General features: G+C 39.0%; 1 protein-coding gene across 4 annotated transcripts in view; it reads left to right on the top strand.

Moving 5' to 3' along the window:
* The first annotated feature begins 16,846 nt into the window (after positions 1–16,846).
* NUP107 (nucleoporin 107) overlaps positions 16,847–27,911 on the top strand; it is a 43,635-nt gene continuing 32,570 nt past the window's right edge. For 2 of the 4 annotated variants that reach the window (XM_019455043.2, XM_053894968.1), the window contains exons 1-6: positions 16,847–16,977; positions 18,979–19,070; positions 19,503–19,589; positions 20,639–20,754; positions 23,126–23,270; positions 26,147–26,250. In XM_019455043.2, coding sequence (XP_019310588.1) covers positions 16,970–16,977; positions 18,979–19,070; positions 19,503–19,589; positions 20,639–20,754; positions 23,126–23,270; positions 26,147–26,250 — 552 coding nt within the window. In that variant the 5' untranslated portion in view covers positions 16,847–16,969. Of the gene's footprint in view, positions 16,978–18,978; positions 19,071–19,502; positions 19,594–20,614; positions 20,755–23,125; positions 23,271–26,146; positions 26,251–27,911 lie in introns of those variants that run through there. The other 2 variants (XM_019455045.2, XM_019455044.2) reach the window with 2 other exon arrangements.

The following is a 27,911-nucleotide window of genomic DNA, read 5'->3' as shown; positions in this document are numbered from 1 at the left end:
CAAAGCTCATTTGGTTATTGTCTTTTAAACTTTCTCAGAGCTTTCCATTTGGGACAATTTAATGGTTTCAGGAAAATACTATTTTTAATATGTATAAATATCATTTATAGGCAGTTAATAATTTCTCTGATTTGTCTGAAAGGGCATGGAAAGAATTTTTACTATTAGGAACCTAGTGTAACCTGATTTTCCTTATACGATGACATAAATAATTACCCAGGTTCAACACGGGTCAAAATCCAGGTTTTTTTTCTGAAAACGAAACACATATCTTGCAGGATTTTTATGTGAATAATACTTTCACTTAAGTCAAAAGGTTATAGCAGTTTTTAAGTAGGCAGAGATCAAAGTCTAATGTTTTTGTCATTTGCCATTAATACCCATTCAAATTTCTGTTGTAGTCTGTACTACAGATACTGTACTATAGATAGTATAGTAGTCTATATCCCCTGTGAGCACTAAGTTCAGAACAGGAAACTATTACTGTCAAAGTTTTGAATGTGTAATGTACCATGCTCGGGCATAGAGGAGTAGCAAAGAATAAATGATATAATAAGCCCAGACCCTACTGGCAAGGTGTTTAATGCATCGATGGTGGGAAAGATCAGTCAACAAGTATCAAAAAAGTGAAAATGTAATAATTCATATCTAACCACAGTTTGTGCTTATTATCTCTACTGATACTAATGATTAAAAATTGCATTTTGCTTTAAAATATATGGACTATTTGAGGGGTGAATGGGTGGCTCAGTCGGTTAAGCATCCGGCTTCGGCTCAGGTCGTGATCTCAAAGTTTGTGGGTTAGAGCCCCACGTCAGGCTCTGTGCTGACAGCTCAGAGCGTGGAGCCTGCCTCAGATTCTGTGTCTCCCTCTCTCTCTCTCTCTCTCTGCCCCTCCCCTGCTTGCATTCGCTCTCTCCCGCGCACGCGCTCTCTCAAAAATAAATAAGAAAAAAAAATTTTTAATAAAATATGTAAACTATTTGATTTATATTTCTGTTTTGCTCAGGTCAGTTTTAGTTAGATTCTCTGAGCAAATTAAGGACTGATTGGAGAACTGCATAGCTGGCAGGAAAAAAAAGTACCTTTCCATGTTGGGAACGGAGTACAATCAAATAAATAATATATACAGTGGGTAGTTAGCAGGGAAATACCCTGTTGTTCTAAATGAGAATCATATGGTTAAAGCAACAACAGATTTGAGAGCCATGAAGGATAGTCCCAGGAGGAGTGATGGTAGAGCCTGAGTTAACCCAGACAGCTTGTGGGCTGCTGGGGTCTGTAAGCATGAAATGATTGGAGCCGTGGTGACCAGGGAAGTCGAAGAGAATTTTTAAAGGAATAACTAGAGAACTGGTTAATGGCTTAGGTATAGAAACTGAAGGAAAGAGTGAAACAACCTGATCTATCAACAAGACCAGAGAGACTGAGCACCAATGACAGTAACATGGAAAGAAGCCTGTAAGGAATTATTTTTAGTGCATGAGTGAAAGAACTTTTTGGTAAGATGTTGATGTTAAGGGAAATATTTTGCTGAGTATATTCTGAGGAGAGGCAGATGGTAACAGTTGGGCCTTGGGGTCATTGACATACAGAAGGCAACTGAAACTGTGAGTGAATTAAATTATTTCCATAAGGATTAAGCATGGAGAAAGTGAAATAGGAAAGCCCAGCCTAAGTGGGCCGGAGTGGAGAAGGTTGGAGTACGAAGGATTGCTGTTACAGAGAGAAGGCAGCAAATAGCCTTCCACAGCCTGAGAATACAGCGCCTTCGAGGGCAAGGAACAAGATAACGTTCTCTACTTGATCCGTAGGCCAGCAGTAATTTTATTCTCTAGACACATCATAATTTATGTCAAAAGAATCTAGACACATATAATTTATGCCTGTCCCTTTATATACTTCTTGGTGGGGAATTGGCTACTAATTGGAGACAATAGGATGATTTTGGAAATTCCAGCCTTTAATTAGTATCAGGTCTATGGATGTCCGTGTAGCGGCTATAAAGCATTTCAGAGCCAACCTTGACAAGGCTTTTTTCAAATTCTGCTAAACCGAAGCCATGAGGCGTCTTTCAAATACATGCCATTGAAGTATTTCTCCACATACCTTTCCAATAAACATTTTTGCCCCTCTCATTTTTCTTATAAGGCACTTTGGTATTTTACCCACAGAAATGTGTTAGGGAGATAAATTGTTATTAACTGGACTCTCATCTGTTCTTGCTCTATTTATATAGCTTTCTAGAAAGACATTCATGTCCTAGTTAAGCAGTATGTATTAGTTCCTAGGGCTACTGTAACAGATTACCACACATTTCGTGGCTTAGAGGAACACAAACTTTTTCTCACAGTTCTGGAGGACAAAAGGCCAAAATCAAAAGTGTAAGCAAGGCCTTGCTCCCTAGCAGCTCTAGGAGAGAACCCATTCCTTACTGCTCGCATTCTTTGACATGAAGACACAAACATGCCAGATTCTGCTTCGATTTTCATATCTTCTCTATGTGTGTCTCCTGTCTTTTAAGGACTTCTGTGATGGCATTTAGGACCCACCTGGGGTAATCCAAGAAAATCTCTCAGAATTCTTAATTACATCTGCAAAGGCTCTTTTTTTTATGTTTATTTATTTTTGCCTGTTTCTCAAATAAAGGTAATACCACAAGCTAGGGATTAGGACATTATCTGGGAGCCATTGTCAGCCTACTAATTTTACAGTAACAAAGACCAGCATGATAACCCAAAACATGCTGAATTGAATCCACAGACCTAGAGATCTCCCTGGAGAAATCCAATCTCGGAAAGCCCCACGTCTAAGCTACTCTGTAGAGATTCTTTGGAGGGAAACCTAGAATCAGATGAGCCTTCCAGGAGTCGATAAGGGGTCCATTCCAGGCTAGTGCCACAATTTCAGAACCAACATAGTACTCATATAAAATACTCATGTAATTCTGCTAATTTATCCCGCTGAATTACCTTCCACTTGTGTTAGCATACGTCTTGTCTTCACTACATATATTCTATTTTTTCAGTGCTGACAATAATCTCCCCCTTCCACTGGCTTAGATTTAGGAGTGATATAAATAACAAACTTTATTTTCTTACTTTTCATCTTCAGACTCAAGGTTTTCTTTCCCCCTCCCCTCCACCCTTAATCCGGACATACATGATTCGTATTAGAAGAAAGTGAGCGCTTCTGAAACCATCATGATTTAGAAGATTTTACTCCACTGCTGCACTTAATTGAATGTTTTCCTTACTGCTTTTTTGTTTGTTTTTTTGTTTCAGTAATTGGAGTGATGGACAGGCACAAGAGCCAAATGACAAGCAAATTAGGGACTAATTCAATCCAATAGGGTTTTTTTGTATTTGTTAGTACATCCTGCATTAAGGGGGAGGTTTCTGTCTGCGTAATCACTTCTCAGAACTGGATTTGGGCCTTCTCCAGAGAAGTTTTATCCATTAATTACCGTAAGTAATGTTAGAAGGAGACAGTAACCATTTGTGTGCTTTACATGTTTAAGAAACAAACTTACAGTTCCAGAAATTGAGTTAGTCATTGTCTCCTGGTACTATTCTGGAAAAAGTTCTCATTTCACTCATTTGTTCCTTTGAATTTTCTGACTTCAGTAAAGCATCATACAAGATTTTAACTGGAAACTATTTAATAGAGTCTATTGGATTAGACTAAAAGACGGTATCAGTTCCTGAAATACATTTTGAGCTCCTTGCAGAAGCTAGACCAGCTAGTAATTAACTAGTTAGCAAACCTAACAGCTAGCCCTTAATTTTTCAGGAACAAAGAGTATTGTTAGCCACTGCCATGACACTGATTTCATTCCACCAATGCTGTCCTAGAGGATGGCACCTGCTGTCCTCTTTCTACCCTGAACCGATACAGGATATTCTTACGGTCAAGGCATTCTCCCCTTCTCGGGATGTGGCTAATGCCAGATGTAGAGTTAATGATTTTGTTGCACGAGGCCCTCTGCCAAGGCTCGTTCAGGGTGGGTAAAGAGGACGAATCTCGAGATGTCATCCAGAGTAGATGTAAAGTGCCAAACTGTGTCAACCCTGGAAAGTGAAGACAATTTCCAATGCCACTTCTTCCACCGCTGTCAGGAAAGAGCTGCATCTCTCCAAAGCTATTACATCATAAGAAAGAGCTTTTTTCTTAGTTACTCCTAAAACTCCCTCAAAGAGGCAGTAGCATTGGTTACAGTTGACTTACCTGTTTTATCTCACTTTGAAGAAGAAAGGTAAATTCTAGGAAGCAAAAGATTTTGTGACAGACCTGCGCAAAATAAACTCTGAAACACCACATGAGTTAAACCAAAATATAGTCACCAAGCCTTAAGCCTCATTTGACTGTAACTCCTCTTCAAAGAAAAATAATCTGTAGAATCATAATTATTATAATTATTAATCTGTTGTTATGTAATTACAGTCCGTGGAATGAATCATTCATACACAAGCTATTTCTCTGCTTTCCTTTCCTGCTATTCTGTGAGAGAATCAGAAGGTGAGAGAATCAGAAATAAAAGTTTAAGAAAGCTGTGACCCAGGTTCCCCAAAACCAATCAAAATGGGGAATGATGAAATAAGAAAAACTAGCAAATAATAGTTTAATTCTTGGGTTTGTTTTGTTTTGTTTTGTTTTGGTATGATGTTTACATGAAAGAGACCTTTTCAGATGGAAGAACTCTCAAGCTCTAATGGGTGAGAAGTAATAATAATATTAATCATTTCTTGGGCCCCCTACCATATTCCACCCACTGCTCTAAGCAATTTACGTGTGTTTATCTTATTTAATCCTCAACACAATGCTGTTGAAATAGGGGTTATTAGTGTCCTCTAATACCGTTAACAAAGGCATTAAATCAATAGAAATATATATTTATTATATACACTGGAAAATGAAATTATTTTTGCTGATATTATAAGTGAATACCTCAGGACTCCTGGCTGGCTCAGTTGGTGGAGCATGCGACTCTTGGATCTCAGGGTTGTGAGTTTGAGCCCCATGTTGGGTGTAGAGATTACTTTAAAAATAATAGGAAGAGAATACCTCAAAAGCTGGAAAAAAAATCTATTGGAATTCTTCAGGAACTTAGGAAAGTGGCTAGATACAAGATAAGTAAGCCAAAAATTAATAGCTTTATTTTATATTCACAATAAGCACTTGAAAGTTGAGATGGGGGTAAACATTTATGATAAAAACTATAAATGCCTCAAGAAATAAGGCTGACAAGGAAGAGGTATTATAAGTCTTACTAAAGCACATAAATCAAGATTTAGACAAATACTATATTCTTGAATGGAAAGACAATATCACAAAATATCAACTCCCCCAAATTAATATTTTAATGTAATACAATTCCAATTTGAATTTCAACTGAGTGAAGTTTTGAAGTCGAAATTTAAATGATCTTAAAGTTCAAGTGAAAGAAGCAATGATGCTAATCAGCATAGAATTGAATCCAGAAGTAGATTCCAGTATATAACAGAAATTAATATATGAAAAAAATATATATTTCAGTAAGAAAGAATGTTACTTAATGATGCTGACACAAGTAGCTATCCATCTGAAGAAAATAAAAGTTCAACTTCTATATAAAGCAAATTCCAGGGGCGCGAGGATGGCTTAGTTGGTTGGGCGGCCAACTATAGCTCAGGTCATGATCTTGCAGTCTGTGAGTTCGAGCCCCACATCAGGCTCCGTCCTGAGCGCTCAGAGCCTGGAGCCTGCTTCTGATTCTGTGTCGCCCTCTCTCTCTGCCCCTTCCCTGCTTGCTCTCAGTCTCTCTCTCTCTCTCTCTCTCTCTCTCTCTCTCTCTCTCTGTCTCAAAAATAATAAACAATAAAAAAAATTTTTAAAGCAAATTCCAAATATATCTAAAATTTTCAAGCTACAAAGTAAAACAAAAATCTTAGAAGAAAACCTAAGAGACTAGAAGTGTAGTCTAGAGATAAAGAAGACCTTAGCCAATTCAAGAAACTCAGAAGCTATTTTAAAATTAAAACATTTTATGTATTTAAATTATAATAAAATTAAAGAATATATATTTATATATAGATATGTAGATGTGGATATATAATTTGGCAAAATATATTATAAAGTAGATTTGGGAAAGTATAAAATACACAGGGTTCACATCTATAAAATACAAAGAGTTCTTAGAAATTAAGAAACAATCCAAAGGAAAAATGGTTGAAATATTACTAGGCGGTTCAGAGAAGAGCAAATCCAAATGGCTCATAAACATAAAAAGATGCTCTAACTAGTAGCCAGAGACATGCAAAGCAAAGTACCAAGAACCCAACGCATGGGCAAAATTCACAGAGATAACACTCTAATTCCAAAAAGGAGGTTAGAGAACAAGAAAGGAGTCGTGTAATGCTGATGGCAATGTGCATTGCATAGCCTTGGGGTAAAGCAAAATCTTAATTTGCGATCTGCTAATATCTGTTGAAAGTTAAAATAGGCATATTTGACCCAGCTATCCTATTCCTGGTGGCTACACCAAAGACATGAAAGGATACATACACAAGACTATTTACTGCCACACACTACTGAAGAAAAAACTGCAACAGGGTGAATGACCATCAATAAAGAATAATTGAAAAGATTATGATTCATGCCTCACATAGAACGTTATGCAGCATTTAAGAATGAGTTTGATGTTTCATGGTTGACTTAGAGGGATTTCTATGAGGTATTGAAAGTGAACAAAGCGAGGTACTGAAAGATACATACCAGGTTGTTAACATGGCTACAGAGGAGGGAAGGAGTGAGGAAGTTAGGGGGATCTGAGTAGGTGCAAGAAGAAAAGCAAAAATACATCAGTGGGAAAAAGAAAAACAGGAACATGAAGATACAGAGAATCCTCATTGTCAGTAGCAGGTAAATAACAGTTTCTGGAATATACATTTTAAAAGCTATATGAATGTCATTATATGTAAAATGTGAATGCTAACGTGATAAATAATGTGCAATAATAAAAATTACTGTACTAAGCAGTAGTAATATGGATGCTTTTGAATTATTTGTTGTCTCCTAATATTGTTATGCTATCATTAAGTAAAGTTAAAATTTTTTAAATGAAGTCATCATCATAACTTCATACTTAAATCAGAAAAAACAAAAAGCATCATTCAAAAAGTCAAAGAAGTTTAGCTTTCTTTTATTACCCAAAATTCAACCTTTTTACAAAGCTAGAGAGCTTCCGTTGATTTTGTGAAGGACAAAGAAGCGGTACTCCCCTAGGATGGCAAGCAGTTTCCTAAAGATTAAACTCCATCATTTAAAAATTGCAAATAGGACGCAAGGATGGATTTTGAAGTACAGCTTTACCTAATGCCCTTTTACAACACAGACTAAAGCTTCCAAATAAGTTTCAAGGTCAATGATCAAGACAGGCACAGGTTTTTTTGCATTACAGCCTACTGCCAATACTTATAGTCTATATTTTATGCTTTTAAATGCACTTCTATTTATAGAACCTGCATAGTTTGCTCTTATATGTCAATATTTTTGTAGCTCAAAATACTCTCAAAGTATTTTAAAAGTCAATTCCTGCTCTTGACTTATGAACCAAATATGCTATATTTTCTTTTCTTTTTTTTTTTTTTTTTTTTGAGCAGGGGAGGTGCCGAGAGCGGGGGCGGGGCGGGGGGGGGGGCGGTGGTTGTGTGTAAGAGGATACAAAGTGGCTTGTCATCAGGAGCCTGATGCAGGGCTTGAATTCACAAACCTTGAGATCATGATCTGAGCCCAAGTCAGATGCTCAACCGACTGAGCCACCCAGGTGCCCCAAAATATGCTATATTTTCAATCTTTAAAATAACACCTTTAAAATTTTGTCATTAAAGAATAGACTCGGGGTGCCTGGGTGGCTCAGTCAGTTATGCATCCAACTTCAGCTCAGGTCATGATCTCGTGGTTTGTGAGTTCAAGCCCTGTGTCAGGCTCTGTGCTGACAGCTCGGAGCCTGGAGCCTGCTTCAGATTCTGTGTCTCCCCCTTTCTCTGTCCCTCCCATGCTCATGCTCTGTCTCTCTCTGTCTCTCAATAATAAATAAATGTTAAAAAAAAAAAAAAAAAAAAGGAATAGACTCATAGCATTATGGATGCATGATGCATTCTCTTAAGGATACATTTTCAAAGATCCTCTCAATTAGAAGATATTTACCTACAGATAAAGATAATGGTCCATATATGGTAAACTACCTATTCAAATTTTAACTATTTGTTATATTGTTTCTTAAAGGCTATCATTTAGTCAGATAATAGTGTGTGTTTGTTTCCTCTACATTCTTTCCCCCTCCCTGCCTTCTTCCATCTCACTCTGTAGGTAGGAAGCACATTCCTCCCATATGCAGCCAACACACTCAGGCTGGACAATGACCTGCATTAGGTAAAGTGAACTGAAGGCTAAATGCCTTTAGCACCACGGAAGACACTCACTGGATTCTTGTGCAAACCCCAGAAGAGAGGAGAGAACACTGTGATCTGTGAGATTAAATTTCTCGCCTTCACCCCACCAAACCAGGCAGGATGAGGACTCAGTCAGAACTAACACCATAACGCCTGGGTGGCTGATTCGGTTAAGTGTCCAGTTTCGGCTCAGGTCATGATCTTGCAGTTCGTGAGCTCAAGCAAAGGGTCAGGCTCTGTTCTGGCAGGTCAGAGCCTGGAGCCTGGTTCAGATTCTGCCTCTTTCTGCCCCTCTCCCCACTTGCGCACTTGCACACTCTCTCTCTCTCAAATATAAATAAACATTAAAAAAAAATTTTTTTTAAGAGAACACTATATAAGAAAAAAATTGTAATGTGACTTTTCTTACTCAGTTGAATTTATGGGGTAAGGTTCATGCTAGTTATCTTCTTTTCATAATAAAATAAAATCTAAACACCGTATAAAGCGTACTATTTAGAGAAAACAGAACAAAGCAATGCTCTCTCCAGGGCCTTAATAAATCATTCTTCAGAAACGCAAATGTGTTTGATTTACAGAATTCCTATGCCAAGTAGAGAAGTATGTGAAACAGCATAAGCTGCATTGTGGTCTAGCTGGAGAATGCCCTGTATCAACAGAGAATAACGATTTTAGCTTTTCAATTGCTTCCAAGATCATTTCCGCTATTGATGAAGCCTGAGATGTCTGTAAAGAGGAGTCATTGCAATTGATTTATTTGTCTGGCAAACTTTTTGTCAGCAAATTCACCACTACCTTGAAAATGTCACTGACTACTTTATGCTTAAGACACTAGAAACACAAGCCACAGTGAAACCTACACTGAGCTAATTCTTACTGTTAGAATTCTAAGAAGCAATAATGTATTTACGATTTTATGTTAAAAATCTGCCAGACATCGATGTTTAAATCACAATTCAGCAGTAAACGGGTCACTCCAAATTACAAAGTTTTACATTTCATCATTCTATTTTCCTCTTCAGATTCAACATAGTTCGAAAGAAGAAAGAGAAGCTGTAACATAAATTATTCACGGGTTCTTCCTGTTTTTAAGCTTCTCAAGATGAAGATGATAAAGAAATCTTTTGAGGTGGTAGAGGGTACTGTGAAGTATCTACATATGACAGAATATAAGTGAAAATAAACTTAACCTGATTATACAAATGTGGATGCTCTTACTAGAATACTTTCTGAGGAATTGAATGCAATTGTATTGATTGGAAATGACCCACTCATTCAAGAAAAATGTGAGCTTTTACTAAATGACAAACGGTAAAGGTGAAAAAAACAGGTATGGTCCCTGCCTTCTTGGTGCTGAACAAAAGAGCAAACACTTATATTGAATATTTGCTACATGTGGTGCATGATAATATCAGCCAATGTTTCTTGAGTGATTATTATATACTAGTATTGTTCTAAGTGATTTATGCATTCAAACTCATTTAATTCACACCATAAACTTGTGAAATAAATTTATTTGTTATACAGAAGCATAGACATAATTTGTCCAAGGCTCCACCAACTAAGTAGGGGGGCTAGGATTCAACCCAAGGAGTTTTTGTGTTCTGCACCACCTCTCAAATTGCGGTACAGATATTATTTAATTGCCGGTACAAACTGTGAAATAGAATACTCTTATCTTCTCAAGTTTACAGAAGAGAAAACTGGATTGTAGAGAGGTGAAATAACTCATTAAATGTGAACCGACCAAAATCCTACCCACCACCCTGCCTTACTGGAAAGAAAGACCAGTGTCAACCTGACTCTGCATTGAAACTTTTGACCCTCCTTGACCTCAGCGTAAAGCATTTTGCTTCAAACCAAATAGCATCACCTCCCTCCCTCAAAAAAAAAAAAAAAGAGTCCTATCTGAAAAGACATAATGTACTCACTCAATAGCTTCCCGGTATTATCACCACAACCACATCCTTGGCTAGAATCCTATCAGTGTCCGCTCGAGCCTTTAGTCTTTCTGCTACTTTGTCTTCTAAACGTGAAGTCAAATAACACATCTGAATCTTGGAGGGCATACACAGTTTACGCTTCACACTTAAGTACATTTTTCCTCCCTGACTCATGAACTTCTTTTTCTTGAAATTTAACATTTTATCCTGTCTTTTTTGCTGCCTGATCTGAACCAAACTTGAACGTTGCAGGTTCCCCTGTAATGCATTCAGAGCTCTGTTTTGCTTCATATTATTGATGTTTAACTACTTTTTTTTTTTTTTTTTTTTAAGTAGGCTTCATGCCCAGCGGAGAGCCCAGCGCAGGGCTTTAACTCAACACCCTGAGATCAAGACCTGAGCTGAGATCAAGAGTCTAACGTTTAACCAACTGAGCCACCCAGGTGCCCTGAATTACTTTACAATATCACTGCTCCTTATGTATAAAATGTTTGTCAGAATTTCATCTTAATTACCAAGATCTGATATGTTTTGAGCAGGGAGACGAATTAAATAAAAATTATTTGGGGTTCATTTATATGTATATACTTATAATGATATATATTATATATTTTTATATATATATTTAAGACTATACATAACTTTGCACAACACTTTGAATATACTTAACTCCACTGAACTGCACACTTAAAAATGGCTAAAGTAGTAAATTTTATATTATGCATGTTACCACACTTTTTAAATAAATAAGTAAAAGAGCTGGTCAATATGAGGAGGAAAAAAGAATAAAACATTGCCAACCAAGTACTAATATCAATTTGCAAGATGGAATAGTTTAACCTCAAAATAGGTTTTAAGCAAGAGCATTTTAAGAAAATAATAACCAAATTTTATCTGGTAGCTACGATAGTGATTTAAAAGACTTATGTTGTGGGGCACCTGGGTGGCTCAGTCGGTTAAGCATCCAACTCTCACGTTCATGGATTCGAGCCCTGTGTCGGGCTCTGTGCTGACAGCTCAGAGCCTGGGTCCTGCTTCGGATTCTGTGTCTCTCCCTCTCTCTCTGCCCCTCCCCCACTCACGCTCTGTCCCTCTCTGCCTCACAAAAAAATGAATAAACATTAAAAAAAATAAAAAAGAATAAAAAAGAATGTACCATAACAATTCACCAGATTCACGTCTGACTCACTGGAATTCTTAGTGAATTTATTTAAAAAAATTTTTTTTGAATTTCAATTAAACCATGCTATGAAAATAAATCACTTTAAATAAAGCAAATTGGTGAACTTGCAACAATAACAAAATCATCCAGTCTCACCAAAGGCAACCGCTATCAACATTTGGTGCGATCTTTGTTTAGATACTTCTTAAGATTTCATTTTTAAGAGCAATTTTAGGTTCACAGCAAAATTGAGAGGCAGGCACAGAGATTTCTCATATGCTCACTGCTCCCAAACATGCGTAGCCTCCCCTCATTATAGTATCTCCCGCCAGAGTGGTACATTTGTTATAATCTCTGAACCCACATTTATACATCATAATCACCCAAGACCCATAGTTTACATAAGTTGTGTATTCTACGGATTTGGACAAATATATATGACAGGGAGGACACTAGCCAAGAAAGCCAGAGAGGACTAGGAGAAGCCCACTACGAAAGTAGTAACACATAGGGACAGGAGAGTGACAGAAAAGAGAGTAGTCTCTGATGTCAAATGCTCAAGAGACGATGAGAAATGAAAAAATAGACTTTTACTGACAAATTATTGGTGACCTTGTTTCGAACAATTTTCCTTTAGCAGTGAGGGCTGAAGTCAGACTGCATTAGGTTGCATTGTAAATGTAAATGGAGACAAAAAGGAATATTATTTTTTCAAAATGTTTGGCTAAGTTAAGAATGATATAGATGAATGATACTGGATATGATACGATGTTCATACTGTTAAGTGAAAAAGCAGATCATGAAACAGTGTTACGGTATAATCCCACTTGTTCCAGTTATCTGTGACTATATAACAAGCCATCCCAAAACGTAGTGACATAACATGTTAAGTTTCTTGGTTCTGTGGGTTAACCAAACTCAGGTGATTCTTTTTTATTCTTATTATTTTATCTGACAGAGAGAGAGAGAGAGAGAGAGAGAGAGAGAGAGAGAGAGAGAGAGAGAATGAGCGGGGAAGAGGGGCAGAGGAGAAAGAATCTTAAGCGGACTCCATGCTTGGTGCAGAGCCCAACGTGGGGCTTGATCCCAAGCTCCCGGGATCATGACCTGAGCTGAAATCAAAAGTCAGATGCTCAACTGACTGAGCCACCCAGGGGCCCCCCAAGTAGGTGATTCTGGATGAGAGTCTCTTATGAAATTGTAGCCAGATATAGTTAATGGAATCATAAGAATCGTTTCATTTTCTCCATATCCTTGTGTCTATTTTTGTATCTTTCTGTAATAATCACATCTACTGGATTTATAGTAAGAAAACCACTAACCAGGTACTTACAATTTACCAAAAAAGAAATTGGGCTGAGAAGGAGAAGACTAAAAAGACAACAGCTAGAAAGAGGTGCCAGGTGAAATGCTTTCTTTTGAGAGAAGAGAGAGGTCAGGCAGATTTTGAAACAGAGACAGACTGGCCTCATGTGCCACTTGATGTGATTGTGAGAAACACCCAACAATACCTATGTAGTATGCCTGTATCCTATCTTCCAACTGTTTGTTTTTATTTTTTTATAAATTTATTTATTTGTTTGTTTTGAGACAGAGAGAGAGAGAGCAAGCGGGAGAGGGGCAGAGAGAGGGAGAGAATCCCAAGCAGCCTCCACACTGTCAGCACGGAGCCCAATGCGGGGCTCGAACCTGCAAACGGTGAGATCGTGACCTGAGCAGAAATCAAAAGTCAAACATTCAACCAACTGAGTCATGCAGGCGCCTGGTGTGTTTTGTTTTGTTTCGTTTTTTTAAGTGCTCATGTTTTCATGAGGAAACAATTGGACAAATCCAAATTGAGAAATATTCTGCAAAAACTAGTCTGAAAGTCTGGAGGACTACTCTAAATGAAAGTAGAACGAAGAGACAAGACAACTAAATGCATAATCCTCTGTTGGATGCTGTATTTGAGGAGAGCTGTTATAAAAGGCATTATTGAGGGGCGCCTGGGTGGCTTAGTCAGTTAAGCATCCAGCTCCTGATTTTGGCTCAGGTCATGATCTCACGGTTTGTGAGTTCCAGCCCTGAGTGGGGCTCTGCACTGACAATGTGGAGCCTGCTTGGGATTCTCTCTCTCTCTCTCTCTCTCTCTGTCTCTCTCTCTCTCCCCCTCTCCTCTCCCCCCTCCAAATAAAGAAATAAACATTAAAAAAAGGCATTTGAGACAACTGAGGAAATTGACTATGTTAATTATGGTATTCTGCCAATGCCAAATGTTCTGTTTATTGTATTGGTTAAGAGAATGTCTTGTTCTTGATTTAGGAGATGCCATTCTGACGTATTTAGGGGTGAAGTGTCAAGATGTCTACGACTAACTTTCAAATAGTTCAGGCAAAAAAACCCAAAGAGCAAGCAATTGTGGGGAAATGTCAGCAATTGGCTGTTGCAGGTAGAGAATATATTGACACCTAGAGTACTGTTTTACAGCTTTCATGGAGGTTTGAAAGTTTTCGAAATAGAAAGCTAGGGAGGGGGCAAACAAGTAATGATTTTCTTTCTCAGCTGCTGAGGGTAAGAGAGAGAGCAAAGAATGCTCCAGGTCAGAGACAGTTTGGCTCTGAGTGCTTTGGCGGTAGTTGTTTTCTGGGTTCTAGCTCCTGTGCAACTGTTCCCAAGCCTTTTTTCCAGCTTCGTAACAATTCTGTGAGTTCCTGATAGGCTTCTGGTAAATTCCCCTTTGCTGAAGTTAGCTGTAATGAACTTTTTTCATTGAAATCCAAACATAAAGCCAGAATATATACACCAGGCACCATACAAAAGATTTTATTGCAAATAGTTTTAAGGTAGGTAATCAAACGAATACATTTTCAAATATTTTGGGGGTAGTATGATGTTCATGCCTACTAATTAAATGTTCATGCCTACTAATTAAATGTGTCAAAAGTGACCCCCCCCCCCCACGCTTTTCAACAAGTGTTTTCTCTTCGCATATGAACTGAATATTGGGCTAACCCTTCACCCAAGACTGCTCTTCCTTTTTATTGTGTGCCTTATGGTCAATCACTTCAAGTACATTATATGAATAGAACACATTGGAATTCAGTTGCCAGGGGACGCGTGGCAAGAACCTGAACCACTGGCTCACGCTGTGAATAACTTTGCTCCAGCACCACAAAATCATTAGAACCAGATTTCACCTTCAACAAGAGAACAAGAACCAGATTGCACCTTGGATAAGAGAACAAGTGCACTTTTTGCACAGGAAAATTAGGAGACAGGATGAATGAGAGAGCACCAGGGTGGGGACTCATTAAGTAGGTAATTGAAAGAGGAGACTCAATGACTACCATGTGAAGGTGTACATTTGGCATCTTGTCATTAATCTTTGCGACAACGGTGATAAAGGTGGTATTTCCATTTTACACATGAGGGGGAATACGCGTGGAGGGTTTGTGCCTAGATGGAATCCAAGGTCACTTTTTTTTTTTCTCCAAATGTCACGTGGTCATGATGTGGGAAACAGAGGCAAGTGAAAAATTAAATTTCCTTACTGTCTACAGCCCGTTGACAAGTCCTTGAAACAGGCAGAGTGACCTCCCTCTAGGAGCTTGATGATGACACTTTGCTGAGGGCAAAAAGCAATCTTAGCTTAACATTATCCTGACCTCAAGATCCTTTAAGTCTACTTTAACATATAAAAATTCCTTTCCAAACTTCCTTTATTTCTACCCACCCCCCGTTATGTTAGGAATCATCCTCCAAACTTATGGCCCACTGATATGCATCTGAAGGGTCTCATGACTGAGTTTTGACTAAACAGTAATAAATGAACTTTTCCTAACGATAGCTAGCCCCCTCCAGGTCCTGGAAACCTTGCTTCCAAAAATCCTTAGAGACTTACGCTATCCCTAACCCCCTCATAATTTGAAGGTATATAATTAGTCACTCATCACAACCCTAGGGCAGCCTTTTCTGCCCACAGGTCCTTTCCCAAGGTTTTAGTAAAACCACCTTTTTGCACTGAAGACATCTCAAGAATTCTTTCTTGGCCATGGGCTCTGAACACCAACACTTCCACATCAGTCTTAATGGGAATCCAGCATGAAGAAGCCTTCCCAGTACATTACCCAGGAGTGCAGCAGAATGTAAATGGGTAAGGCAAAGCTTTGATTCCTTCAGCGCGGGAATATACTGCTTTTTGCCTATCCAGGCACTTTGAAATAGAGGGCAATTCTATCACCCTTTATACTTTGTTTGTATCAAGTTATTAAATTCCAGTTAGTTAACATATAGTGTAATATTAGTTTCAGGAGTAGAATTTAGTGATACATCACTTACATATCACTCTTTATGCTTTTTCTTTTAATGTTTATGTACTTATTTTTTTAATATTTATTTATTTTGGGGAGCTAGAGAGACAGAGTGCAAGCAGGGGACGGTTTGAGAGAGAGAGGAAGAAACAGCATCCGAAACAGGCTCCAGGCTCCGAACTGTCAGCACACAGCCCCACGCGGGGCCTGAACCCACGAAGCGCGGGATCATGACCTGGGCGGAAGTCGGATGCTTAACCCACTGAGCCACCCAGGTGCCCCTTTTAATGTTTATTGTTGAGAGAGAGAGCGAGAGAATGAGAGGCTGAGCCAGCAGGGGAGGGGCAGAGAGAGAGAGGGAGTCAGAGGATCCGAAACCGGCTCAAACTTACAACACAGGAGATCATGCCCTGAGCCAAAGTTCAATGCTTAACCGACTGAGCCACCCAGGCACCCCACTCTTTATGGTTTCTAAGGCAAATGATCCTTTTCTCCTTAATAGGGAAAAATACCAAGTTAAAGAAAAACAAAGAGCCATTACGGAAAACAATATCAAGAACTGTAGGGGGTTTACGCTACAGTTCAAACAAGATTGAGTTGAGTGAGACTGGCAGGGACCCCGGAGGTGGAGGGGAGAGCCTGCATGTCTGAATTCAGGGTCCAGGTTCCTTCTCAGTCCCGGCCTCCTGAGAATACCAGGAAATGACCGCACACTTCTCTAGACTATCAATACAAGCCAAGTTTCCCTCTAGGATAACCTGGCGCCTGGACCACGCCCACAAATGCCAGTCAGGCAAAGCGGCAGCGTCGCCACACCGCTAAACCCACCGGCCCCGTCCTTGCCCCGCCCCCTGCTCCGCCCCCTCAGCCCTGCCCGGCTCAGCCCGGTCCCGTCAGACGCCATCACACTGAAGCACCGCCTTCGCGCCTGCGCAGACCGGACCTGCGGCAGGAAGGCGGAAGTCGTCGCGCGTGCGCTCAAGGGGAAAGGTGTTTCTTCCTCCCTCCCCTTTTTTTCTAAGACGGCTTAGCTAGGACATGCTTCCGGGTCGAAGGGTTTGCTTCCGGAGAGCGGGAAGGCTGAAACGCGGTGGTTAAGCTGGAGTCGAGTTGGCGAGCTTCTCGGTGGAGAAGGCTGTGGCCATGGACAGGTCAGTTGAGGTGGTAATGGTTAAGCTAGGACACTTGCCCTTCCTGCTTGTAGGGCGGAACTAAACAGTCGAAGCCCGACTCCCACAGGAAGCCGAGGAAGGCCCGGGTGCTAACCCTAGGACTCCTTCCCCGGGCTGGGAGTCTCTGCAGATGATGGAAGAAAGGCAGCTTGGGTCGGGAATGGATACGGACAGTGATCGTCCCTTGCGTTTTCGCGGCAGCTCTGCCATCTGTTCTGCGTTTGGGGGCAACGTTTTTCATTGCTGGGGTGGGCGGAATAGGAGGTGGTCTGGCTTTCGACATGCCGACTGACCTGACCGAGATCACAAAGCCAGACAGTGACGGAACTGGGATCTCAGCCCAGACTTTCTGATACAAGTTCCAGCATCAGATAGTTACAGTATTAAAGTCTTTCTATGACCCTGGCACTATGCTAGCCTCCTGCTATACAGGTGAGTTTTTCGTGTTCTTGGCCTCTGGGAATTAGTTGTAGTGGAGGAGACAATGGAGCAGTGCAAAATGATGTGTTTTAACTTTTCTGTGGGAAGAGAAAATGAGGATGCGATAAAAGTCTCTCTGCCACGGGATCTATCAGGAAGACTTCTCAAAGGAGGTAACTCTCTAGTTGGCCTGAATAATAGCTAACATTGAGTGCCTTAAATGCTTTGTTATTACCATATATATTGTATTAGCTAATTTAGTCTTCCTACAATCCTATGAAGATAGGTACTCTGATCCTCTTTTCATAGATTACACTGGGGCTAAAAGAGTTTAAGAACTTAGTGACAGTTAGGAAGCTAATAAGTAGAAGAACCAAGTTGCCCACCTGATATATGTGTCTCCAGACTCCAGGAGGCTCTTTGGTGAGTAAGTGTTCACCAGGTGGATGAGAGGGGCAAATGTAGGCTTCTGTGGAAGAAACATCTACAGGGTGCAAGAATATGAAAAGGAAGGCATTGTGTAGCTGAATGGTCACATGCAATGTATGTTTGTATGGGGATGTTTGTGGTTGAGTATAAGACTGAACTGGTAAGTCGGGGGTTAGATTGTAAAAATAAAGGAAATTTGGACTTGATTCTATAGGCTTCAGAGCTATCTTAAGATTTTGAGTGGAGGAAAAAGCATGTGAGATTCTTGTCTCAAAATACAGGTCTTTTTTTTTGTTTTTAATGTTTATTCTTTTGTTAGAGAGAGAGACAGAGCATGAGTGGGGGAGGGTCAGAGAGAGAGGGAGACACAGAATCTGAAGCAGGCTCCTAGCTCTGAGCTGTCAGCGCAGAGCTGGACACGGGGCTCAAACTCATGAACCATGAGACCGTGACCTGAGCCGAAGTCAGATGCTTAATTGACTGAGCCACCCGGGCGCCCCTCAAAATATAGGTCTTTTAATTCACACGATTTATTTTCTAGACCTTGAGCTGAGAACAACGGGAGATCAGGGCAACTGCAACAGTACTGAGACAGGAGATGCCATTAGTGTACTTTGTGGAGAAATGACTTGAAGAGTCATTTCTCCAATTTATTAGAATTCTTTTTTAGTTAGCTCCCCATCTCACCAGTCCCAACAACAGATTTTATTTTTCGTAGTACCCATGGTTTGAAGAATTTTGGAAACTGCGGAAGATTCTTTTAAGAGATGGTTCCTGCAATTTCAGGGAACTCCTCAATTCAACCAAGGAAAGACCTGCCTTCATGAAGCAATTATGTAAAACAGTGCTATGATATAGATGCCAAGTGTTGAAATCATTCCATAGGTGAGAATAACATAGTGAGTGCTAGAAACTCAAAGATGCCTGTGCAGGAAAAATTTGAGAAGTGGGCTTTGAGGGATAAGCAGGGTTTGGAATCAAAGAGCGCTGTTAACCAAAAGGTCAAAGACTTGGCTACTGGGATGATCTATGCTTTGACTGACCCAGGGTCTTTTGCTCCAGTCATGATAGAGTTCTTTGCAAATGGTACATTGTCATTTCACTCACATGAACTTAATTATACTGTTTTAGGAGCGGCTATGGAGAGATGTCATCTCCTGTGATCCGAGAGGCAGAAGTGACTCGGACTGCACGGAAACAGAGTGCTCAAAAAAGAGTTTTAAGTATCCTTTACGTTGTAAGCATCATTATTCAAATTACAGCATGCTTGGAATCAGAATTATAGAATTGTCTTTTTATGAGAGATATTAGACATTCAGCATTATAATAAAATGATAGGGAAATTGTTAAAATTTGTGTTACCCTGAAAATAAGGACGTTCTTGCTATCCTGTTGTAGCTAGCTTCTGCTGAGATGAGGTATCCTTTTTTTATTTGAAATCTAAGTACTCTTAGTTCAGTGTGTAGTAATATAAGACTGATATCTGAGAAATTAAGCAGTAGAGGGAGTGATTTACTCTTTGCATAGAAAAAGTGGTAGCCATCAAAATCTTGTTGAAAAGTGTATTCAGATATTTTATGTATTCAGAATATGGTTGATTCTAACTTTAATGGTGTCTTTTTTGTATGGAAAACTTTTCTTAACTCTTCCTATAGTTCGGCCATCCCAAGATGAAATTTTTGCTAATACTACACCAAGAAACCAGGTTATCCCTCGAACTCCCAGTTCGTTTCGACCACCTTGTAAGATTTTTTTTTTTTTTTTTTTACTGTTTTATTTATTTTCGAGAGACAGTGTGAGCCGGGGAAGGGCAGAAAGAAAGGGAGATAAAGGATCCAAATTGGGCTCTGCGCTGACAGCAGCAAGCCTGATGCGGGGCTCTGACTCATGAACTGTGAGATCATGACCTGAGCTGAAGTGTGATGCTCAAATGACTGAGCCACCCAGGTGCCTCATAAGAATTTTTGCTTTTAAAGCATTTAAGAATATAGTAATGTATATTAATATGTACAAATATATAACAAGTATTTGTTGTATATATAAATATGTACAATATATAATATATATATTTATATATATATAACAGGTATTTGTTATATATATTTGTATATGTTACATATACATAATATTTAATAACATTAATATAATATTTAATAATAGTAATAGCTATATGTTAAAGCTTACAGTACACATGATAATCTTTGGTTACAATATCAATAGTTAAGAACAAATAATAATGATTGCATTACTATTTGTTGAACCCTTACCATGTGTGAGGCACTATACTTTACATAAATACACAATAACTGTGATGTAGGTATTCTATCTCTATTTTACCAAAACTGAAATCGAGACGTGGAGAAGTTACTCAATGAGGATAGCATGGCTAAGCATATATGTAAGTGATGGAACCAAAATTCAGACAATGATCTGTTTACTTCAAAGCCTGTGCCCTTTACACTAAACTACCTCTTCAGTATTTGTAAAATTGGAATATGAATAATCCATGGACTCATTAGTGTCTTTCTTTTTTTTACTACTTAGTTATGTTATAATGAAAGCATCTGTGTTTGCAGTAAAAGATTTTCCTGCTGGGCTCACTAGTACCAAAAGATCAAATTTACAAAAATAAGTTAAATCTTCATATCATGGAAATGTTAATATTTAAAGGATTTACTTGGTTAGAATCTAAATAATTAGAAACAAAGTTATTTATTGGTTGTTTGATTGTTTTGTTTTCATGATCAATGTTCATGCACTTTGGATTCTTTTTCTAACCTCTTGTTTGTAGTTACTCCACCCAGCCGAAGCTTACTGAGGCATCCAGATGTTTCCTGCATTCTTGGAACAGGAGGGAGGTCTCCCCGGCTTACACAGTCTTCAGGGTTCTTGGGAAATCTGTCTATGGTATGTGGAAAAATGGGGTAAAAATTTCCCCCTTTTCATATAAGTAAGATATGGAGCTTAAAAGCCTTTAGTGAGGTTTGAAGTCATAGTCCTCAAAAGAGTTAACTAGGTTACGTAGATTGAAATTGTTTTTTGGTTAGGCTTTCAGAAAACTGAAAACCTTATGCATCTCCTGTCACAGTTGGAAACTGTAATACCAGCAACATTTGGGTGCAGGTAGAATGTGTTAATCTGACAGTCTGCTCCTCTGAAGAAATACTTGATTGGTTGCTGATGATCCCTGTTTTGAAGCATAGAAGAGTAGGAAGCCAAGAGAAATGGATGAAGAGTATCATAAGGAAGAGAGACAATGTATTAAAGGAAAGAAAAGAGAAAATGTTGGAAAAAGTAGATGAGACACTCTTTAGAAATCACTGTGTGGTACAGTATTGAAAATAGAAGAAATGTCGTATAAACATACAGAATGACTTGACCTAGGTGTTCAAAATACCCTATAAAAAAGAAAGGATTCAATCTAATAAGAGAAGGAAACAGAAGAGTTCTGTTGGAGTAGTAGAGGATGATGGAAAATTTAGTGCTAAAAACAAAAACAGTTCTGTGTTTGGCTCTGTGCTTATTAAAAGGGCACAGCGATTTTTTTTTTTTTAAGTTTATTTACATTGAGAGAGCAAGCAGAGGAGGGGCAGAGAAAGAATCCCAAGCAGGCTCCACACTTGTGAGTGCAGAGCCCGACATGGGCTCCATCTCACAAACCGCAGATCATGACCTGAGCCGAAATCAAGTCAAACACTTAACTGACTGAGCCACCCAGGCGCCCCAGAAAAGTCACAGGGATTTTTGCACACATTTGAAATTGTCTAGATTAGGTGTTTTCTGAAGAATGGTTTAGCTTGTTAAACCTCTCCTTGAAAGGATAAATTGATTTGTTAAATACTTCTTATTGTCTTACGGATTTTTAGAATGTTAATGTCTAACAATGATATAGTCATTGAATAATTTTACGCTGCTTTTGAATCTGGTTATGTTAGCAGCATTTATCTTATTTTGCTTAAAAACATGAGTGAATTGACTGCATCTGGGGTTAAACAAAAGAAGATGACTTATTATTTATTGCTTCAGAACTGCAAGATTAATAGTAAGATTTCTAGTCTCATAAAGCCCAAGACAGAGTAAATTATTAATAATATGGGCATTATTATAAAATGTTTGGGTTTAAATAAACATTTTTATTGTTGCTTGTGCCTGGATTTTAATAAAGACAAATTTTTAAACCTTCAGACAGCTTTCTCTGGCTTTCAGAAGATCTTAAATAAAGGTGATTTTAAGTAAAGGTGAATTTAAAAAAATGTGGGGGCGCCTGGGTGGCTCAGTCGGTTGTGCGACTGACTTCGGCTCGGGTCATGATCTCATGGTTTGTGAGTTCGAGCCCCACGTCGGGCTCTGCTGACAGCTCAGAGCCTGGAGCCTGCTTCGGATTCTGTGTCTCCCTCTCTCTTTGCCCCTCCCCCCCTTCATGCTCTGTCTCTCTCTGTCTCAGAAATAAATAAACATAAAAAAAATTTTTTTTTAAATGTGTGTGCACACACTTCAGACACGTCCGGAAATAGAATAAGCCCTCATGTGCTCTTTGCCCAGTTATTAATATATGGCTGATCCTATTTCATCTACACCCACAAGTGTTTCCCCTTTGTTACTTTACACCTCCCAGATTTCATACCATTTTACCCATAAATATTTTTGTGCATATCTCTGAGACATAAGACAATTCTTTCTTTAACACGATGCCATTAACACATCTAACATTCCACACACGCACATACGTACACACAGAGTAATTTGTTTATCATCTTAAATATCCATTTTGTGTATATATATGTTTTCATTATTGTATATATGTTACTAAGTGTTCACATTTCCTCGGCTGTGTCAAATTTTAAGTTGGTTTGTTTAAAATTTCCTCAGTTGTGTCATGTTTTCTTAAGTCAGTTTGTTTAAATCAGGATTCAAATAAGGTAAACACACTGCATTTGCTTGATGTGGCTCATCTTTTAATCTGTAAGTTCTTCCATCACCCTTTTTGTTAGCGTTTATATGTTGAAAAAACTGGATCATTTGTCCTGTACGTTTTCCCAATAGTGAAAAACCGATGTGAACTTAGAGCAGTATGACCGCCTTATTTTACATGTTAATATCAGCTTAAATGTTACAAAATGCAGTATTTATTGCCTTTTAAAAAAAGATACGGAGTGGTACAGAGAAGAAAACAGTATAAAAGCTGTGATTTCCTTAACAAAATAGCCATTAATGTCTTTTTTTGTACTCAATGGCAATAGCTCATTACTTTTCCGTATCTTCCTTTTTTTTTTTATAGGTAACTAATCTGGATGACAGTAATTGGGCTGCTGCATTCACATCACAGCGTTCAGGACTCCTCACAAGTACAGAGTCCCACAGTGTAACAGAGGATGTAACTCTCAGTGCCGTTATGTTACGTGAGGATGATCCTGGCGAAGCTGGTAAAATGGCGTTAACTCTTTAACAATGTAGCCTGTTGGCTTGACTGAGACCCAGGAAACTATCTCCTATTCCTGAGTGTCATTATAAAATATTTTTCATTATGCTGATTAGTTATGGTTATGGCTGAGCCGTTTGATGTAGTAGCTCTGGAAGGTTGAGAATCTCACCTTCGTTCTCAGTTGGAGCGGCATCTTGCCACTTCATTTTTCAGTTCAAATACCTTGTTAGGTTATTAGATAAGTCTCATATCTTCATTCTTTTCGTATTTCTGTTGAAAGGGCATCTCTTTTTCTCTAGGTTTAGTTTTTATCTAATATTGACATGTTTTCACCTGGATGCTAATGCTGTCTTTCTTTCAAATAGTATGAAGACCTTTCTAGTTTCAGGTTGGTTATTACCATTCCCCTTTGGAAAGAAAAGTTTGCTTTTCATGTGCCTGTATGTATTCATTACCACATGGGATCTTCATTTTATCATCATCGTCAGCTAACGTGCCAGAGTCCGTGTGCTTACCTCTGGGTGAACATTATCTTCTGTAGCGGTCCATTGAAGAGTTACAGTAGCTATTACCGTTAGAGGGGAAAGGGAACTGCTGCTCAGAATGGGTAGCTTGCGTAAGCTCACCTGGCTAGAAAGTGATGGCACCAGGATTTGAAACTAAGCAGTTTGATTATACAGCCCTTCTCTTAACACTGTGGTAACCACTGCTTCCTTATAGTATCTGCCAGTAATAAGTACTCAGATTTTGAGTGATTTAGATATCCTTTTTACTAAATAGATAAAATAGAAAGAAAAAAAGTTCATTTTTAGTATGAACACTGGATGAGACCTTCAATATGATACAGTACTGTAGTGGAGTGTGTATGTTTTCCCTGAGTAGAATATATCATCTTAGTATCTGTTACAACTTTCTCAGCTGCTTTGTTATGTGTTTAAAATACAAATCAGATATTTTAAAATTTGGCTCATATTTTTGTAGTAATTGTTGACAGATTAATAGCCAACACATCCGTGTGCTCTTAAAAGACTTGTAGGTAACAAGAGAAAAAAATACATTGAACTACATCAAAATCTAAAATTTTCATGCATCAAAAGATACAGTCAGTAGAGTGAAAAGGCAGCCCACAGAATGGGAGAATGTATTTGCAAATCCTATGTCTGATAAAAGGGTAATATCTAGAATGTAGAAAGAACTATAACGTGGGGTGCCTGGGTGGCTCAGTGGGTTAAGCGTCTGACTTCAACTCAGGTCATGATCTCACAGTTCTTGAGTTTGAGTCAGACTTTTTGACTTTTGCTTTTGTTTCTTGTGCTTTTGGTGTCATATCCAAAAAGTTGTTACCAAGACCAATGTCAAGGAGCTCTTTGCCTATATCTTTTTCTAGGAGTTTTATGGTTTCAGGTCTTAAGTTTAAGTCTCCATTCCATTTCAAGTTAATTTTTTTTTAACATTTATTCATTTTTGAGAGACAGAGTACGTGAGCTGGGGAGGGGCAGAGAGAGAGAGGGATACACAGGATTTGAAGCAGACTCCAGGCTCTGAGATGTCAGCACAGAGCCCCATGTGGGGCTTGAACCCATGAACTGTGAGATCATGACCTGAGCCAAAGTCGGATGCTTAACCAACTGAGCCACTCAGTCGCCCCTTTAAAAAAATTTTTTTAGTGTTTATTTATTTTTGAGAGAAGCGGAGCACAAGTTGGGGAGGGGCAGAGAGAGAGGGAAACACAGAATCCAAAGCAGGCTCCAGGCTCTAGCTGTCAGCACAGAGCCCGACACGGGAGTTTGAACCCACAAACCATGAGATCATGACCTGAACCAAAGTCAGATGCTTAACCGACTGAGCCACCCAGGTACCCCACAAGTTAATTTTTATGAGTGGTGTAATCTAGGGGGTCCAATTTCATTTTTCCATATGTGATCATCGGTTTTTCTAGCACCATTTATTGAAAAGGCTGTTCTTTCCCCAGTGAGTATTCTTGGCTCCCCTGTCAAATATTAGTTGACTATACATGCGGGAGTTTGTTTCTGGATCCTATTCTGTTCCATTGATCTATGTGTCTGTTTTTATGCCTTCTCATACTGCTTTTTTTTTTTTTTTTAACTTTATTTATTTTGAGAGAGAGCATGTGCACATGAGAGTGGGGGAGGGGGCGGGGAAGAGGGAGGGAGAGAGAAAATCTTAAGCAGGCTCTGTGCTGCTTGATCTCAAGAACTGTGAGATCATGACCTGAGCCCTAATCAAGGGTTGGACACTTAACAAGCTGAGCCACCCCAGGGGCCTCTCATACTGTTTTAATTACTCAAGCTTTGTAGTATAGTTTGAAATCAGGAAGTATAGTACCTCCAGCTTTGTTCCTTCTTAGGATCGCTTTGGCTGTCCTGAGTTGTAGTTCTGCAAGATGAAAAGAATTCTGTAGATGGATGATGGTGATGGTAGCACAGCATTGTGAATGTACTTAATGCCACTAACCTGTACACTTAAAAATGGTTAAGATGGTAAATTTTGTTATGTTTATCTTACCACAGTTACAATTTTTTTTAGGTTTAATTTATTTTGTTTGGGGGGGCGGGGGGAAGGACGGGGAGAGAGAGGGAGAGACAGAATTCCAAGCAGACTCCACACCACCAGCACGGAGCCTGATGTAGGGCTCCAACTCATGAACTGTGAGATCATGACCTGAGCCAAGATCAAGAGTCAGACACTTTAACTGACTGAGCCACCCAGGCACCCCACCACTGTTGTAATTTTTTAGAAAATACAGCAGAAAAAAAAGAGATATGTAGCTGTGTTGTTAAGTTTTCATAGAAACATAATTACCTAGGAGTATGTCACTTAACTTTTCCTGTTCCTTTTCTTTTTAATGTGTTCTAGCATCCATGAGTATGTTTTCTGATTTCCTGCAGTCTTACTTGAAGCACTCTTCAAATACGGTTTTTGACCTTGTAGAAGAATATGAAAACATCTGTAGTAGTCAGGTAAGTTACTTTCACTCCATTGTTGGTCAAACTTCAGTACTCTTAGTTTTTTGAACAGCATCAACCTGTGAATTTCCATACTGTATTTAAGGGGGGAGATGTCTTAAGGGTGTAGTGGCAGGGGTAGCATGGTTGGGAGGTTAGCCAGGGCAGCTCTGCTTTTTGCTTATTGAAGGTCCATATGAGATTTCTTTGGGAGACCGAAGGATTCTGCTACTTAAAAAAAAAGGAGAATCTAGAATATACAAAGAACTCTTTAAACCCAATAATTAGAAAATGAACATCCAATTAAAAAAACGGACAAAACACATTAACAGACACCTCACCAGAGAAAATCTACAGGTGGCAAAAAAGCATGTGAAAGGGGCGCCTGGGTGGCGCAGTCGGTTAAGCGTCCGACTTCAGCCAGGTCACGATCTCGCGGTCCGTGAGTTCGAGCCCCGCGTCAGGCTCTGGGCTGATGGCTCGGAGCCTGGAGCCTGTTTCCGATTCTGTGTCTCCCTCTCTCTCTGCCCCTCCCCCGTTCATGCTCTGTCTCTGTCCCAAAAATAAATAAAAAAAAAAATGTTGAAAAAAAAAAATTTAAAAAAAAAAAAAAAAAAGCATGTGAAAAGGTGTTCAACATCATATGTCATCGTGGAATTGCAAATTAAAATCATGAGATGTCATACGCCTAGTAGAATGGCAAAGGTCCCCAACACCTATCAATACCACACGCTGGCAAGGGTGTGGAGCAGCAGTAACTCTCATTCGTTGTTGGTGGGATTGCAAAACGGTGGAGTCACTTTGCAAGACACTTTCTCAGTTTCTTAGAAACCTGAACATAGTCTCATCATATGATTCCACAACATTCATACTGTGGCATTTACCAAAACGAGTTAAAAACTTAGGCCCACACAGAAACCTACATATAAATGTTTATAGCAGCTTTATTTGTCATCTCCTAAATTCAGAAGCAACCAGGTTGTCTTTTAGTAAGCGAATGGATAAATCAACTGTGTGTATCTAGACAATGGAATATTGTTGAATGCTAAAAAGAAATGAGCCATCAAGCCATGAAAAGACAAGGATGAACCCTAAGTGCATATCAGTAAGCTAAAGAAACCAATTCGCAAAGGCTACATATTACATGAATCCAACTAAACAATATTCTGGAAAAGGCAAAACTTTGGAGAGAGTGAAAAGATCAGTGGTTCCCAGAGGGTGGGGGAATATAAGGATGAAAAGTGGAACCTGGTAAATGTTTAGGGGAGTGAAACTGTATGAGATAAATGGTGGTGGATACATGTCATTTATGTCAAAACCTGTAGAATATACAACACCAAGAATGAACCCTTATGTAAACTATGGACTTTGGATGATAATGACATGTCAGTGTAGGTTCATTGTTGTAATAAATGTTCCACTCTGGTGCTGGATCCTGATAGGCAGAAAGCAATGGGAACTCTGTACTTTCCACTCAGTGTTGCTGTAAACCTAAATCTGCTCTAAAACATTAAGTCTGTTTTTTTAAAAAGGAAGAGGAAGAGCATTTGGCTGGCTCAGTTGGAAAAGCATGTGACTCTTGATCCTTAGGGTCATGAGTTCAAGCCTCATGTTGGGTGTAGAGATTACTAAAAAAATAAGCAAATAAATAAATGGACTTTATTACATTCAAGAAT

Source organism: Panthera pardus, unplaced genomic scaffold, assembly GCF_024362965.1.
Source record: "Panthera pardus isolate Hobbes unplaced genomic scaffold, ASM2436296v1 HiC_scaffold_6, whole genome shotgun sequence".
In the NCBI taxonomy this organism is placed as follows: Eukaryota; Metazoa; Chordata; class Mammalia; order Carnivora; family Felidae; genus Panthera; species Panthera pardus.
The sequence above is the reverse complement of the archived record's forward strand: the minus strand, read 5'-3'. Positions and strand labels throughout refer to the sequence as shown.